We start from the raw sequence: 13965 nt of genomic DNA on the forward strand, positions 1-13965 counted from the left end.
TTAAAAACATTAATGTGTATTAATAGCGCTCAATTGTTAATAACTGCTTGTTTTACATACAGAAATCCGACAATTAATGGGCACAATACATTATCGATTTGAACTCGCTGGGCTGCACGTGCTATACTCCTATATTATACCGGGTATATACATGTGGGTCTACCATTTTTCGTGTATACACAGTCTGGATTTTTGCAATTAATAGGTTTTCCACGTAGGTCCCCAAAAGTATCTTCCAGATATTGGAGATTAGATTCCCATAAAGACGAAACAGTAATTTTTAGTGGGATGGGCTGGGTAAGAATAACCGATCGATATCTTGCCTCAATACAAAAGCCGTGAATTTAGTGTCATCCCTGCTATTGTCCTGAATCATGCCTGAATTATAATAACTCTTGGTTCTAATGTTGCCAGTTCAATGATTTCATTCTCATTGCGTAAAACACATTTCATGCAACGTGTGTGTTGCTCTGCACTTGGTACATATAGAACGGATTGCTACGCCTTTTCAGTAAATTTTTTCGCTTTAATATTGACCATCTTAGCCATGGGGGCTGGGAGCATATCTTTGGAATCTCCGACTGCTTGGGAGGAGCTGAGTCGTACAAGCGTAGTGCTGCTCATTTTGGCTGCATCACTGCTAATATTCCGAAAGCTGAAAGGCATTGCAAGCAAGCAAAAGGTGAGCTTAAGGAGTATTCAGACTTTTTATTGTACGTACAATATTGTATGCAACATATCTACGTTGTTTAATCTATTGCCATTCTATTTCCAGTAATGTTTAAGTTCTAACGAATGTTTGATGACGTAAAATCGATAATATATTTCTACTAGATATTACATGTAACATATTATCGATTTTTCGTCATCAAACATTCGTTAGAACTTAAACATTACTGGAAATGGAATGGCAATAGATTAAATAACGTACATATTGTACATACAATATTGTACGTACAATACTCGGAGTCTGTGGAGCGCTTTACACTCAGGACGATGGTCACCAGTTCTTTTGTTATGCATAGTCGCGCTAAAAGTCGATCGATACATGTTAAAATCAGCACAATTCAGAGATACACCTTTTGCTATGAAATTAATTTTCTCCGTCAAATACAATGATATTTTTTCGTTCAGAAATGTCAGTTAAAAACTAGTGGGGATTATGCACTTTCAGTTTCCCACGCGTTTGAACGGGAATTGGATTGCGTACTTTTTCGATGTCTAGTGAGCAAATTTCTTCAATATTTTGAGAAAATGATGTCGGATATTTTCGTTCCCGATTCGAATTCTGAACCCTTCGCAAGGGTGCCGATTTCGGCAGAACTTTGACGATAATTTTGCCTTTTTGGGCACTAAAATGCATTCGATCTTTAATGTTGTTTCAACCGAGTCTTAAATTAGCAATCACAATAAGGTTGGTACCACTTTTATATACATTGATGAAATTTTAAAGATTTTTTTTCAAGTTTCTAGCCGGCGCAAATCGTTAAGTGTGTATTTCCCATTGACATCCAAAATGGCGTAAGCCAGTCCTTAAAATACATGTACATAGGTACGGCGTATATAGGACTGGCAAGCGAGTCTACTGTCTGTTCAATTAGCTTAGATTCTTGAATTTTTAAGATATTTGAAAAAATAGAAAATTGTGGTCAAAGTCATCAAAGAAAAGTGTTAGCACAGCCTTAGACCTAACATGATTTATACTTTTCAAATTCTAAAGTTCAGTTTAGAACCTCATTTCTTTTCAATTTTGGTCTTTTCCCGCGATATTTTTATAAAAAGCCGTAGAACGTCGGGTACCATAAACTTTTTTGAATCAATCCATTTAGAGCAATGGGGACGAATGTCATAATGCGCTGAGATAGTATTTATTCGACCATCCGTATCAGGAAGTATTGTCCATCAAAATAGCTATATATTAGCCAGTATGCCTAATTTGTGTTGAAACCCTACTGTTGAAACATTATGTTATTTTATGAACTAAGCTGTTCTAAAATATGCCCAGCTTATATATATAAATACATTCCTTGTGTATTTATTTATTTATTTATTTATTTATTTATTTATTTATTTATTTATTTATTTATTTATTTATTTATTTATTTATTTATTTATTTATTTTACGAATTGGTCTGAGAAGGTATAGGCCTATAGGCCTACTATAAAATTACACATTTATTTTCAATTTGTTATTCCGGGTTTTTTTGTATGAGAAGGACATTTGGAAACAAAAGAATTTAATATTATTTAAAACAATCAGGTTACAGAAAACAATTCTTGTAAAGTCACTGTATCTGAAAATGTCAAGCGAAAGCTGATATTCTTGGGAAGGAATGATGGTATTAAACAAAACTCAAGTTACATCATGACATTGTAAACCAGTTAAAATAAGAACGAAATCCATAATTTTAATGTTATTGTTTAGGAAAAAATAATGCTCAGAATAATGTTATGCATAAAACGTAATCGCGCCATAATTATAGTTTCGTGTAACAAAAACCGGTGGACCATCATCACCTATAGAACCTATCCAATAACCGGAACGATATAACAATTGGAATGGCAGGACAGATTGGTGGACAGATTGTTTTGCCAAATTGGATAGGGTCTATGCCCTAAGTAGAGAATGGACCGTCCCACTCGATTTGTAAAAAGGTCGCGAACCCTTATGGTGGACCCAAGTAACTGCCTAAAATGAGGCAAAATTGAAAAGAAATGGGGTTTTAAATTGAACTTTGGAATTTGAAAAGTATAAACCACGTTAGGTCTAAGGCTGTGCTAACACTTTTCTTTGATGACTTTGGCCACAATTATTTATTTTTTCAAATATCTTAAAAATTCAAGAATCTAAGCTAATTGAACAGACAGTAGTTAAAAACATAGTGCTTAGATATACATTTAAAAAAGTCCTGGTGTTAAAATTAGCCATGAAATTGTGTCTTTTTGTGTGATATTTTTGATTTTTACAGGCCTTTAAGTTCGCCCTCGAGCTTTTTCGGAATTCATTTTTAGCGCTTCAAACTAATATTGTTTGCTGAAGAAAGATATTTCCCACCTCTTAAGGCACATCGTGTGGAACTATATAGTTTGGTCAGAATTTCCGTTTTGATTTCACCTTTTTTCACTTGCGACTGCCAAAATGTTCAACCAGTACTTCATTTCTAATATATAATGCGATCAAGCAAAATCAGTCGAAACTCGGAAATATTGATTTTGTGATAAAGGCAATTAACACCGAATTCTTTCATTTCGGATGTAATTAAATCCACTTTTTTTTAAACTTCAAAGAAATTCACTTTGTGTTGGAAATATGATTTTGAATTTCCAAATCATTATCTAAAACAAATTTGTTTTTAAATGGACTGTAAATAGTTCACTTTATTTTTATTTGAGCCTTATCTGGTAGTTGATATTTTTTGGTGGCAAACTAGGCTCGAAGTTTAAAAACGTGATTTAAGAAATGTATTCCTTTGACAATGGTAGTGATGATGATGATTATGGTGATGATGGTGATGATAATGATGATGATGATGATGGTGATAATGTTAATGATGACGACGAATCACTGTCAATTTTTTTATTTATTTCTAAAATGTCATTACCATCGGAAAGGAAATTGTAAACAAAACGCAAAGTACGGAAACTAGTCTTGGGACACTTGAGGACCACGCACCATATTCGACCCCCTCCTCCCCCGTAACAATGTTGATTTGGGTCTTATGAATAGCCTCCGTGTTCGGACTCTGCAATTTTGAATCCTAATTTGTTTGGTCACGGGAGCTTAATAGAACCCAACATTGATTGTGGGGGAAGGGGGTGGGGTAGGGATGGGGTGTTAGGAAAATGTTTAGGTTTGAGCACTTCATTTGCATTCTTTATAAACAAGTAGTAACCTTCAAATTAAATGACGTTTAGTCAAGTGTTTGCTTAAACATTGATATGGAGGGGGAAGGAATGTGAAACATTAATGTTATATTATTGTTTTGCCTGTCTTGCCCGCGTGTTATGTACAACCAGACGCACGTTTTTCTCGCTTCATAATATTTTGCAATGGTAGCCTGTTTTAACACACAGATGCATAGCGAAGCATATATAACTGTCTCTCTCGAGGACAACATTAGAACTTTTACAATGAAACAATTCCCAGTTCATTTCATTAAGATCCACAACATTCTCATCTATCAGGGGAAGTTCTTATACCCCAATACATGTGTACATTCATTGAATGACCTTTGAAGATTTGGGTACAAAAACTCATACTCTGCAACTTGAGGTCAAATTTTGCACTATGATTATGTAATTGAGGTTATTGGACTGTGCCATTGGACGAGGCTCTTGTGGTCCATAGTGTTTGCTTTGAAAGGATACCTTACGTAACCAAATTAAATCGGCATACTCCCCTCAAACATGTTGAAGGACGAGCAAGGTCTGCTGACCTTTTATGACGAGAGGCTAATTATGTACTACGCATGTTTGTGCGTAAGCACACTTGTTTGTCATATACGCGTACTGTGTTCGCACACGTATCGCATTTTGAATAGTATGCGTATAATGCGCAATGCGTTTTGGGCGTTTAAACATTACTAGTAAAATGTACTGGAGATGCTTGTGCGTATGTGTATGATTTGGAAATTCATAATCATAATTGCCAAACAAAGTGAATGTCTTTGAAGTTTTAAAAAAACTGGATAAAATTACATCCGAAATGAAAGAATTCAATGTTAATTGTTTCCTTTTGTTTTGGAAGTCTTCAATTGCTCATATCTTTGGAACTGGTTGTTCAATTTCAGTGGAGTTTTCTGCAAAATGCAGCTTTGCAAATGCTATTTACTATCCTATAAGAAACTGACAATTTAATATTTCCGAGTTCCGACTGATTTTGCTTGATCGCATCACATATAACCAGCAGAAATAATCGATATTTCTATTGTGGCTTGCAAAGTCATCCATCCATGGGTACATTTGCGAGTTGATTTTGACAAAATTGGTAGTCGAAGTTGAAAATGGTGCAATCAAAACCGAAATTCTGATAAAACTATGACATATAGCTTTATATGATGTGCTTTAGAAAGTTGGGAAATATCTTTCGTTAGCGAATTATGTTACTTTGAAAAGCAAAAACGTTGACCCCCAAAAAAGCCAGTGAAAATCAAAAATCTTACACTAGAAGCCTAAATTTCACACCGAAGTTTAACACCAGGGTTTGAAAAAAATATACAGCACCGAGCATTATAGTTTTCTTCTGACATTTACTGAAGAAATGAAAATATTGCTTTTCATTTGGCCGAGAAAAATAATTTACATTGAAAAGGTTGCTCATTTCAACATCAAATTCGATCGTTTGTATTGTCTCATTAAATGACTGAGAGCCTTGCATAACAATAGATATCGTTGTGAGTGCTTATTCATTAGCTGAATTTATACTTTATCGCTTTATAATAATAACAATTGTGATGTACATCACTCTAGAATAAAAATTCCCTTTAAAAGGGAAGGCCAGCCTCAATGCAGAAGAGGTCTTGTAAATAGTTTGGGTCACCGTGAAAGGCATTTTTTAGGATCACGTTTACATCCATGCATGTTACATGACAGTTCACCAAACCATCAATGGTGAGAACATGCACACTGAAACAGCAAAAAACATTAACTCCTATAACTCCTGTCAACTCCTTTATTACTCCAAATTGTTCTGTATTTTTGTCTTTACTGCTTTTTACCCATGCTTATTATTAAAATCAAGAAATACACTGCAGTTGTTAGTTAATTCGCTATGTTAACTCAACTTACATGCACATTTTATTTTAAAATAATTTTATATTATTTCGCAATGTATAGTTTACTATAAAGTAGATAGTGGCAAGCACATGATAAAGGACTGATCATTCACTACAATCTTCACTTTTAAACTGTATTTTTTGAATGTGTTGATTGTTTGTGCGAAACTCCTGCAAAGCTATGGACATGGCATCTTACCTACTCCATTCTGTAATAGTCTACATTGTGTGTTTTCTCAGTCTTCAATCATTTTGTTGAATGTAATTTTATGAATCAAATAAAAAAGATAGAAATTGGCCTCACTTTAGTTATGTGTCATTTTACAGTATTTATAATTTATAAAGTAAGACAATAATTTATTTATTTTCTATAAGTGCATGTCAAAATATGGGATATATTGTTCAATATTATAGCTAGCCCCTAAAAACTTTATTTTCAATCGGATTTTTCCCGTTGAAAAGACAAAACTGATGTTAAAGATAGCAATAATATCATCAATAACATTTTGAGTCAATTTTATCCATAAAACGATACAGGATAGGATAGATAATTACTTTGACTTCAATGTGGTCCATATAATGAAGATTTTGATTCTACAACATTATTAGATCTGTTATCAACATATCAATTATGCACTCACAGGCAACCAAACATCATGCTATGCTCAGTAGTCCACTGATATGACCTCGTGATCATTCCCCCGCTTTGACCATGTCATTGTTTTGATATGCTGATTGCTGAACAAGTTTATGTTTATATGTGTAGGCCTAACCACAGACCCTAGGGTCTGTGGCCTAACCTATGATAACTTTTTAAGTCATAATTAATTCAAACATAACTTTGGCAATACTCAATCGTTTTCGTTCGTTGAAACGGCAAAACATACTTTCTTTTCCTTGCCAATCGAATTAGCAGACATCAAAAACATTTCCACCACGAGAAGTAAAAAAAATAATTCATACCAATAGAAGAAGGCTATAATCTTGACTAATCTTTAGTGTACACAAACCCCATCTCAGAATTAGGTACCAGCCCTATGGGCTGGCGAAAAGCGATGGTGGGCATGATGGGTAATGGGGATGCAATATCGCTTGTAGTTGTAAAAAGTGATGCATCGCTTGCTATAAAAGCCCTGCATGCTTTTATGGATTGGAAGCCTCTATATCGCCGCAAGGAAGTTGCAATTTAAAAAACTGCGATAATTTAAAATGGCGGCAATTTTGCAATGAACAGCAAATCCACCAAAAATTTCTCATATGTATATCTATAATAAACATCTCAAAAAAAAGTAACTATCCCCCCTTAAATAATGACCATTATTCAAAAACGGGCTATTGTATTACAAATCTGTAAAATGCGTTTGAAGCCGAATTTATTTCTGCGCATTTTGACACCTCATCTGATACAATAGCCCAGAAAACAATAAAATACCGGTCAATTTAATATAGTGATGTCCAGATTTGCAATTACAACAATACAAAAACACACAGATACCATTACACAAGACTTCCTTCCATTATACTGAATACAAATCAATAGATTTTACTGCAACTTTCAAATCGGGATTCGTTGCGATCATTCAATCTGGCGCGAAAAAGAATGACACTTTTATTAAATCGAACGCACAAGTTGCGAAATTGACCAGGAAAACTTATACATGTCATTTTTTACCATTCATTTCTGTGTAAAATTGCAATTGCAAAGTGTTTGTCAACACATCATAAAAACGGGGAGCCCCCTAATATTTTTGTTATTTCCCCAAACCCTTGCCCCAAGCTTGAAGATAGTGTTTGCAATGTGTTTGTAAATGATAACCAAGAACTTCTTAACATGTCTTTTCATCACAACAATTTTAGAAACAAAGTAACGGAGCAAAGAAGAAAAATAACAAAAATATTTGAAAATCTCCCAAAATCGGTGAGGGTGGGGACGATATACATGTTATTTAATTTTACTTGTACCTAATGGAAAAAAAAAACGGGTAAAAACGAGAGAAAAAAACGAAAATAATGGAATTAGGCTACACAGGGACTCGAACCCGTACCCAAGTTTTACAGCTCAAAAGTCAAGTGTAACATAGTCCAGTCAGAGTTTTTTTAGCAGGCCGAGCGACTTTTGGCGGGCCATACGTAACGAAAAATTCATTGTGGGAAGGAATTTCCGGTAGAGAAACCCTAAATCCACGTATTGCTATCCGGGGCAGCGTTACCCGTGTAGCTACCGGTCCGTGATCGTGTGCTTCGCATGCCGGGGGTCAAAGGTTCGAATCCCGGGGGTGCCAAGTGACTTCTTCTTCTTCTTCTCTCCTTTTTCGTATCTTCTTTAACTTCCGATATCAAAAAGCAGGGTTTGGTGTAGGGGTTAGAAAAGAGAAAGTAATCACTTGGCGTCGTTTTATGGTTCTTGACGGGACACTCATTTAAAAAAACAAAAAACAAAAACAAACAAACTTGAACATGTTTTCTATCTTGTCAACCTGGTGCGTGAAAAGGATACAAACGAAGGATATATTCAAACGGAACATAACAATTACATGTAGATATAGGTCCTAAACATACAAAAAATAATGTAAAGCTATATCCAACGCACCAACATTTCTCCATGGGATGGGTATATACAAAAGATGGCCTGGCCTTGCCTGGCCTGGCCAATGATGGCCAACTGAAAAATTTTATGTGTTTGTCAAAATGTCAGATCCTGAATAAGTATTACTACACATTACTGGTTGAGACACGATAATACGCCCAATAAAGACAGCCAGTTCCAAAAATTGCTTATCCATAGCAAATCATGGCTATTCCTCTTTGAGCTCATAAGGCATGCTGTATATACTAGTAGGTGAATGATGTCCAGTAGCGTAGCCAGCGGGGGGGGGGGGCAGGGTGCCCCCTGACAAAAAAAATGAAAGAAAAAGGTGAAAGTGAAAATCAGGAGGAAGACAAAGGAAAAGAAAAGGGGCACTGAGCCCCTTTTCTACCAAAATTCAGCCCGATCATGGGCCAAAATAGTGTAAGAAACGTTTTAGATTTAGGAACCTGGTAATCTTCATTATTTCTCGTGTGGTACTTGTGCAGAGTACTCTGCCTCACAAAATACTTTTGAAATGCTTCTGGAAGTTGATTGGTAAAATGTTTATACATAAAAGTATTAGTTCAAGATCATAGTCATAGGTATCGTAAACATTAAGGGGTACTACACCCATTGCATTTTTTTTTTGCGGTTTTTTTGCATTTTTACGGCATTTGTTTCATTAACTGAATATGTATCATATAGCAGGTGTTGGCTGTGGGTGTTGGCTGACATTGTGCTTCACATTTAGTACAGTTTTTGTCCGGGATAAATGACTACTGGACAAAATCGGACGGTATACACGTCTTTAAAGAGTAAAGAATTTTAATATAATATTACTTTCTTTTTTATTTATACAAACGTGTATATCGTTCGTTTTTGTCCCAAAGTCATTTTACCCCGGCCCAAAACTGAAATAAATGTGAAGCACAATGTCAGCCAACACCTGCTATATGATAAATATTCAGTTAATGAAACAAATGCCGTAAAAGTGTGATTTGTTTGACTGTTTATCGTCTGTAGAGCGTATATTTATATACATGCATCTTGAATAGCATTATATATATTATAGTTTAAGCCTGTTTGGTGTCTCCATTGGGCTGGCCCAGGGCGCCCCAAAAGGGTAAATTCGGCCCTTATCACAGCACTTAATTTCTTGCCATCTCTAATATTTTTGTTCGTGATGTTTCTCAACAGGATTTGAATTTACCACCAAGATTGCCATCCAAGATTCCTTTCCTGGGATCGGCTATTGAATTCGACAAGAATCCCATCACATTTCTAAAGAATGCTTATGATAAGGTAAGTCTAATCTAATGCAAAGCTGAAATACCGTAGAAATTCGACAATAAGCATATGTGCCTATTAACGAGTTGCTCGCAAAAGAACGAATTGTTAGGGTAGTTTAAGCGTTTTCACAATTTACAAATATTTGTAACATAGATATTTCTAAATTTAAAGAAAAAAAAGAAAGCAAAAGTTTAACAAACTACCCTAACAATTCGTTCTTGTCCAAGCAACACTTTAATAGACACGTACACTCTAAATTAGAAAGACTTACAATTTAAATCTTAGTTGAGACTTGACAATTTTGAAGTCTAAGATTTATTTTACGTGGGGTTTGATTTAAATTTTCTTTGGGATCGGGAAAAAGAAAATCTATTTTTAAATCTTTCGAAAGACTTAAACATAAAACCAATCACAACGCGACGGTGCGTGCACGTGATCAAATCGAAACGTTTTCCTCAGCTGGTGGTCGTCGTGCATTCTCTAAATTCAGTAAATTTTCATCGTCAACCGTGTAATTGAATGGGATTATTTTGACAATTTAAAACGCTTGAAATATCACAAACAAATAGGCCTATGTTAATAAATAATATAAATACAAGCTAAAACCGTTGGGGTTCGATAATGAATTGAACCCCACAAAACTAACCGAGTATATGGAAAATGCCATACGGCCGGGCGGTTTCACAAGTTGTCTGCTCGATCATGCCATTCGCCGCCTGGTTTTCCTGGACTGCTCAGCCGCCATCTTTCTTTTGCGATTTCATGTGGTGGCGAGCGAATGAAGTGATATGAACGAATTTGTTTTGCAGAATGGCATCCCAGATGCTGTAATTGCCAATGTCAGTGATTATAACTTCCATGCAAAAGCTTGTTGTGCACGAAGGGCCAATAATTATGAACATTATCTTCAATCGCCGAGGTAGTAGTCTGTGCTTCTGCTGTATAAGCTTTGTTTTGTTTGTTTGTTTTATTTCTTCTTTTGCCTGGGTTACTCATTCAGTGCATGTTTTAAGGTATCCTCTGTTCTTCCATGAGGCCCAGGGGTCACATTAAAATATACATCAAAATACGCAATAAAATATACATCAAAATACATCAAAATAATTTAACAAAATATTTAAATACATAGGATCCATAAATATATATTGGCATACACAATCATACTTGATAATGATTATTAATGTTCTATTTGCTACTCGAAGATGTAGAAATACAAATGCCGGTACGCATAACAATAGAGGGTGCAGGTCAGTAGCATTCAGAGTGGGTGGGGATGTAATGCAAACTGGCCTTCAGATATTCTTTATTACCAACTTCTATTATTATGCGGCATTAAATTCCGGCTCAGCGATAACAAATTATAATGACAATATTGCAATATATAATAATAATGCTAAATCTGTGTCAGAATGCTACATGAAAAACGACGTTTTACATAATTAAGAAAGCGATCAGATTGATGATTTTATATCTGTCATTGTTAGGTGCATGAGCTAATCCCCAAGATTCAAGCAATTCCTACATTCAATCAGAGAAGATTAAAAAAAAGGAGATTTAAATTAAGCTGATTATCCCAATTATTGACTCCCACGTCAGTATTTGAAGTAAACATTAAAACCTTTATGGCTGAACGTTTCCTCTTCAATTATCTTGCGCCATAGATCACGACGTGGAAAATATGCATTTTTTTCTGCTCGCTACCATGGCTACGCTCGCAATAGATCTAGACCATTAAGGTTACACTAAATTTTGTAATTTTCGACCCACAACTAGACTGCATGTAGCCCCCTTTAAAATTATCTATTTCTGGAAATAAATATCGTAGAGAGAAAACGCAAACTACGTCTAAACAGTCAGGACCCGGGACTACGGATTGTTATTGTTCTGCAAGGCTCACTCAGTCATTTAATAAGGCAATACAAACGATCGAATTTGGTATTCAAATGAACAAAATTTTGAGTTACACCTTTTCAGTGTAAAAATTTTTTTCTCGGCCACATGAAAAGCAATAATTTTCATTTTTTCAGTAAATGTCAGGAAAAACTGTAATGCTTGATACTGTATTTTTTTTTCAAATCTTAGTGTTAAACTTAGTCGTGAAATTCAGTCATTTAGTGTAAGATTTTCGATTTTGATAGGCTTCAACTCTGCCCGCGAGCCTTTTTTGGATCAATCTTTTAGCTTTTCAAAGTAATATAGTTCGCTAAAGAAGGATTTTTCCCAACTTTCTAACGCACATCACCGTGAGCGATATATCATAGTTTTGTCAGAATTTCCGTTTTGATTCCATAATTTTTGACTACCAGCTGGAAAATTTTCAAATCCACACGTGAAATCTAGGCTAATACTAGCATTGTGGATCGATATCTCTGGGTGCCCGGCCTGGATATAGTGTTGCCAGAACTTCAATATAGCAAAGAAATTACCTAGTGTTTCAATTGTCATGAAGGTGACTGGGTATAGTGCCTTTTGTTTGTGTTTGTTTGAAATTGCTTAAACCCACCGAAAGTCATAATGAAGCAGCCAAAACAATACAAGGTTAAACATGGAAGTTTATAACAACCTATTATAATGACCTAAAGGAAAAATCATTTATGGCAACAATGAGCCTTGCATTGTAAGTCATGGTTAAAATGTCTTGAGTACCCACACCACCCCCATAGGCCTACATAATATTACATACCGGTACCTTATAATATTTATATAGCACGGCTATAATAGCTATAGCCTACATTTAGAAAGTAGGTCCTATAGCGCTAAATTATGACAAATAGGCCTACACAAACCCGAACGCAAGTCTGAAGGGTGTAATGAAAATGCCAACCTGGAGATAGGAGGGACAGAAAATTAAAATCCCTCTAATAACACGCGAATTTTTTTAGGTTTGGACAGTGGATTTTACCAAGGACCTCATCCTAGGTAAATAAACAAACAAACAAACAAACAGACAAAATGGTTTTCATAATCATGGAATTCATAGCCCCTATAAATTGAAATTGCAGGCTATCACGGGAGCAAATTTCCAAAATTCACTTCATTTACCAGAATTGGGGATTTGGGCTACCAAATCGCTGGTCAGGCAATCCTGGTTTTCAATGGAAAAGGGACCTGGTTGACAACAATTGAAATATCGATTATTTCTGATGGTTGTTCTCGAGATAAAGTACTGAGTTTGACATTTTCGTAGCATGAAGGGAAAAAGGGTAAAATAACTATAATATATAGACCCACACGATGTGCTTTACAGAGGTGGGAAATATCTTTCTTTAGCAAACTATATTAGTTTGAGACGCTAAAAAATGAATTCCGTAAAAAGCTCACGGGCGAACTAAAGGCCTATAAAATCAAAATATCACACTAAAAGACAAAATATGATGCTTGAATTTTAACACCAGGATTTAAAAAAAATGTATATCCAAGCACTATGTCTTTAACTGACATTACTGAAGAAAAAAAATATTGCTTTATATTTGACCGAGAAAATAAATTTCATAGCAAAAAGGTGTATCTCTGAATTGTGCTGATTTTAACATGTATCGATCGACTTTTAGCGCGACTATGCATTTCTAAAGAATTGGTAGTCCCGGGTCCTGACTGTAAAAGCTGAAAGTGTAAGGGTCATTATTATGCTTGAATTTTCCACTTGGCTCAAAAAGAAATGTACTTTTCAAATATTTCAATTTTTTTTCAATATCCGGAGCATCAAGATTTTTGGGAACACGGCCATAATTTCTCAGTGGAAGTGGCGATTTTGTTGGGAACTACGACGCACATTACAAACAAGTCAATAAAAGAATGTGCATATTCATTCTTGATATTGGTTGTCTCGATTTTTTATGTAAGCTTAAAATGTTGGCCGAATTTGAAGTAAAATGGCCTCCACTTGTATGTCGTTTTGTAACCAGTAATAATAATTCCGTGCACGATTTCTTAGACAAAATTCTGACCTACATTATTTCTATATACCCTCTTCTACATGCAGGTGCTATTTAAAATTTTATTTTGATAGCAGAAAATTGAGATATTGGCTATTTTTTCGACTCGCTGCTGCCAAATTGTCTTGTTTCGCGATAAAAAGATACAGCGAAGTCAATTTTTTTTTAGAACCATTTCACCTAGTTTCGGCTTGTGCTTTGAAGTACAAACTTCAAAATTGATATAGTGATAGTATATTTCAAGCGCCGTCATACTGTGTTTTTCTTACCTCTGATTGTCGCTGCTCAAGGCCAAAATTCGAAAATTTTTGGACAGAATTGACACTCTCATTTTTTTTCAAACGACACGTTGTTTTCATCGTACGTTCGACGGGCTCTATTTGTCCGATTCGTTACG

The 13965-nt window shown here is 35.2% G+C and overlaps 1 protein-coding gene across 1 annotated transcript in view; it reads left to right on the plus strand.

Moving 5' to 3' along the window:
- Positions 1-433: 433 nt before the first annotated feature.
- The window catches only part of LOC140166569 (lanosterol 14-alpha demethylase-like), a 36716-nt gene continuing 23184 nt past the window's right edge, over positions 434-13965 (plus strand). The window contains exons 1-2 of the mRNA XM_072190065.1: positions 434-682; positions 9541-9645. Coding sequence (XP_072046166.1) covers positions 452-682; positions 9541-9645 — 336 coding nt within the window. The 5' untranslated portion in view covers positions 434-451. The remainder of the gene's footprint in view (positions 683-9540; positions 9646-13965) is intronic.

This window comes from Amphiura filiformis, chromosome 12 (genome assembly GCF_039555335.1).
Source record: "Amphiura filiformis chromosome 12, Afil_fr2py, whole genome shotgun sequence".
Classification (NCBI taxonomy): Eukaryota; Metazoa; Echinodermata; class Ophiuroidea; order Amphilepidida; family Amphiuridae; genus Amphiura; species Amphiura filiformis.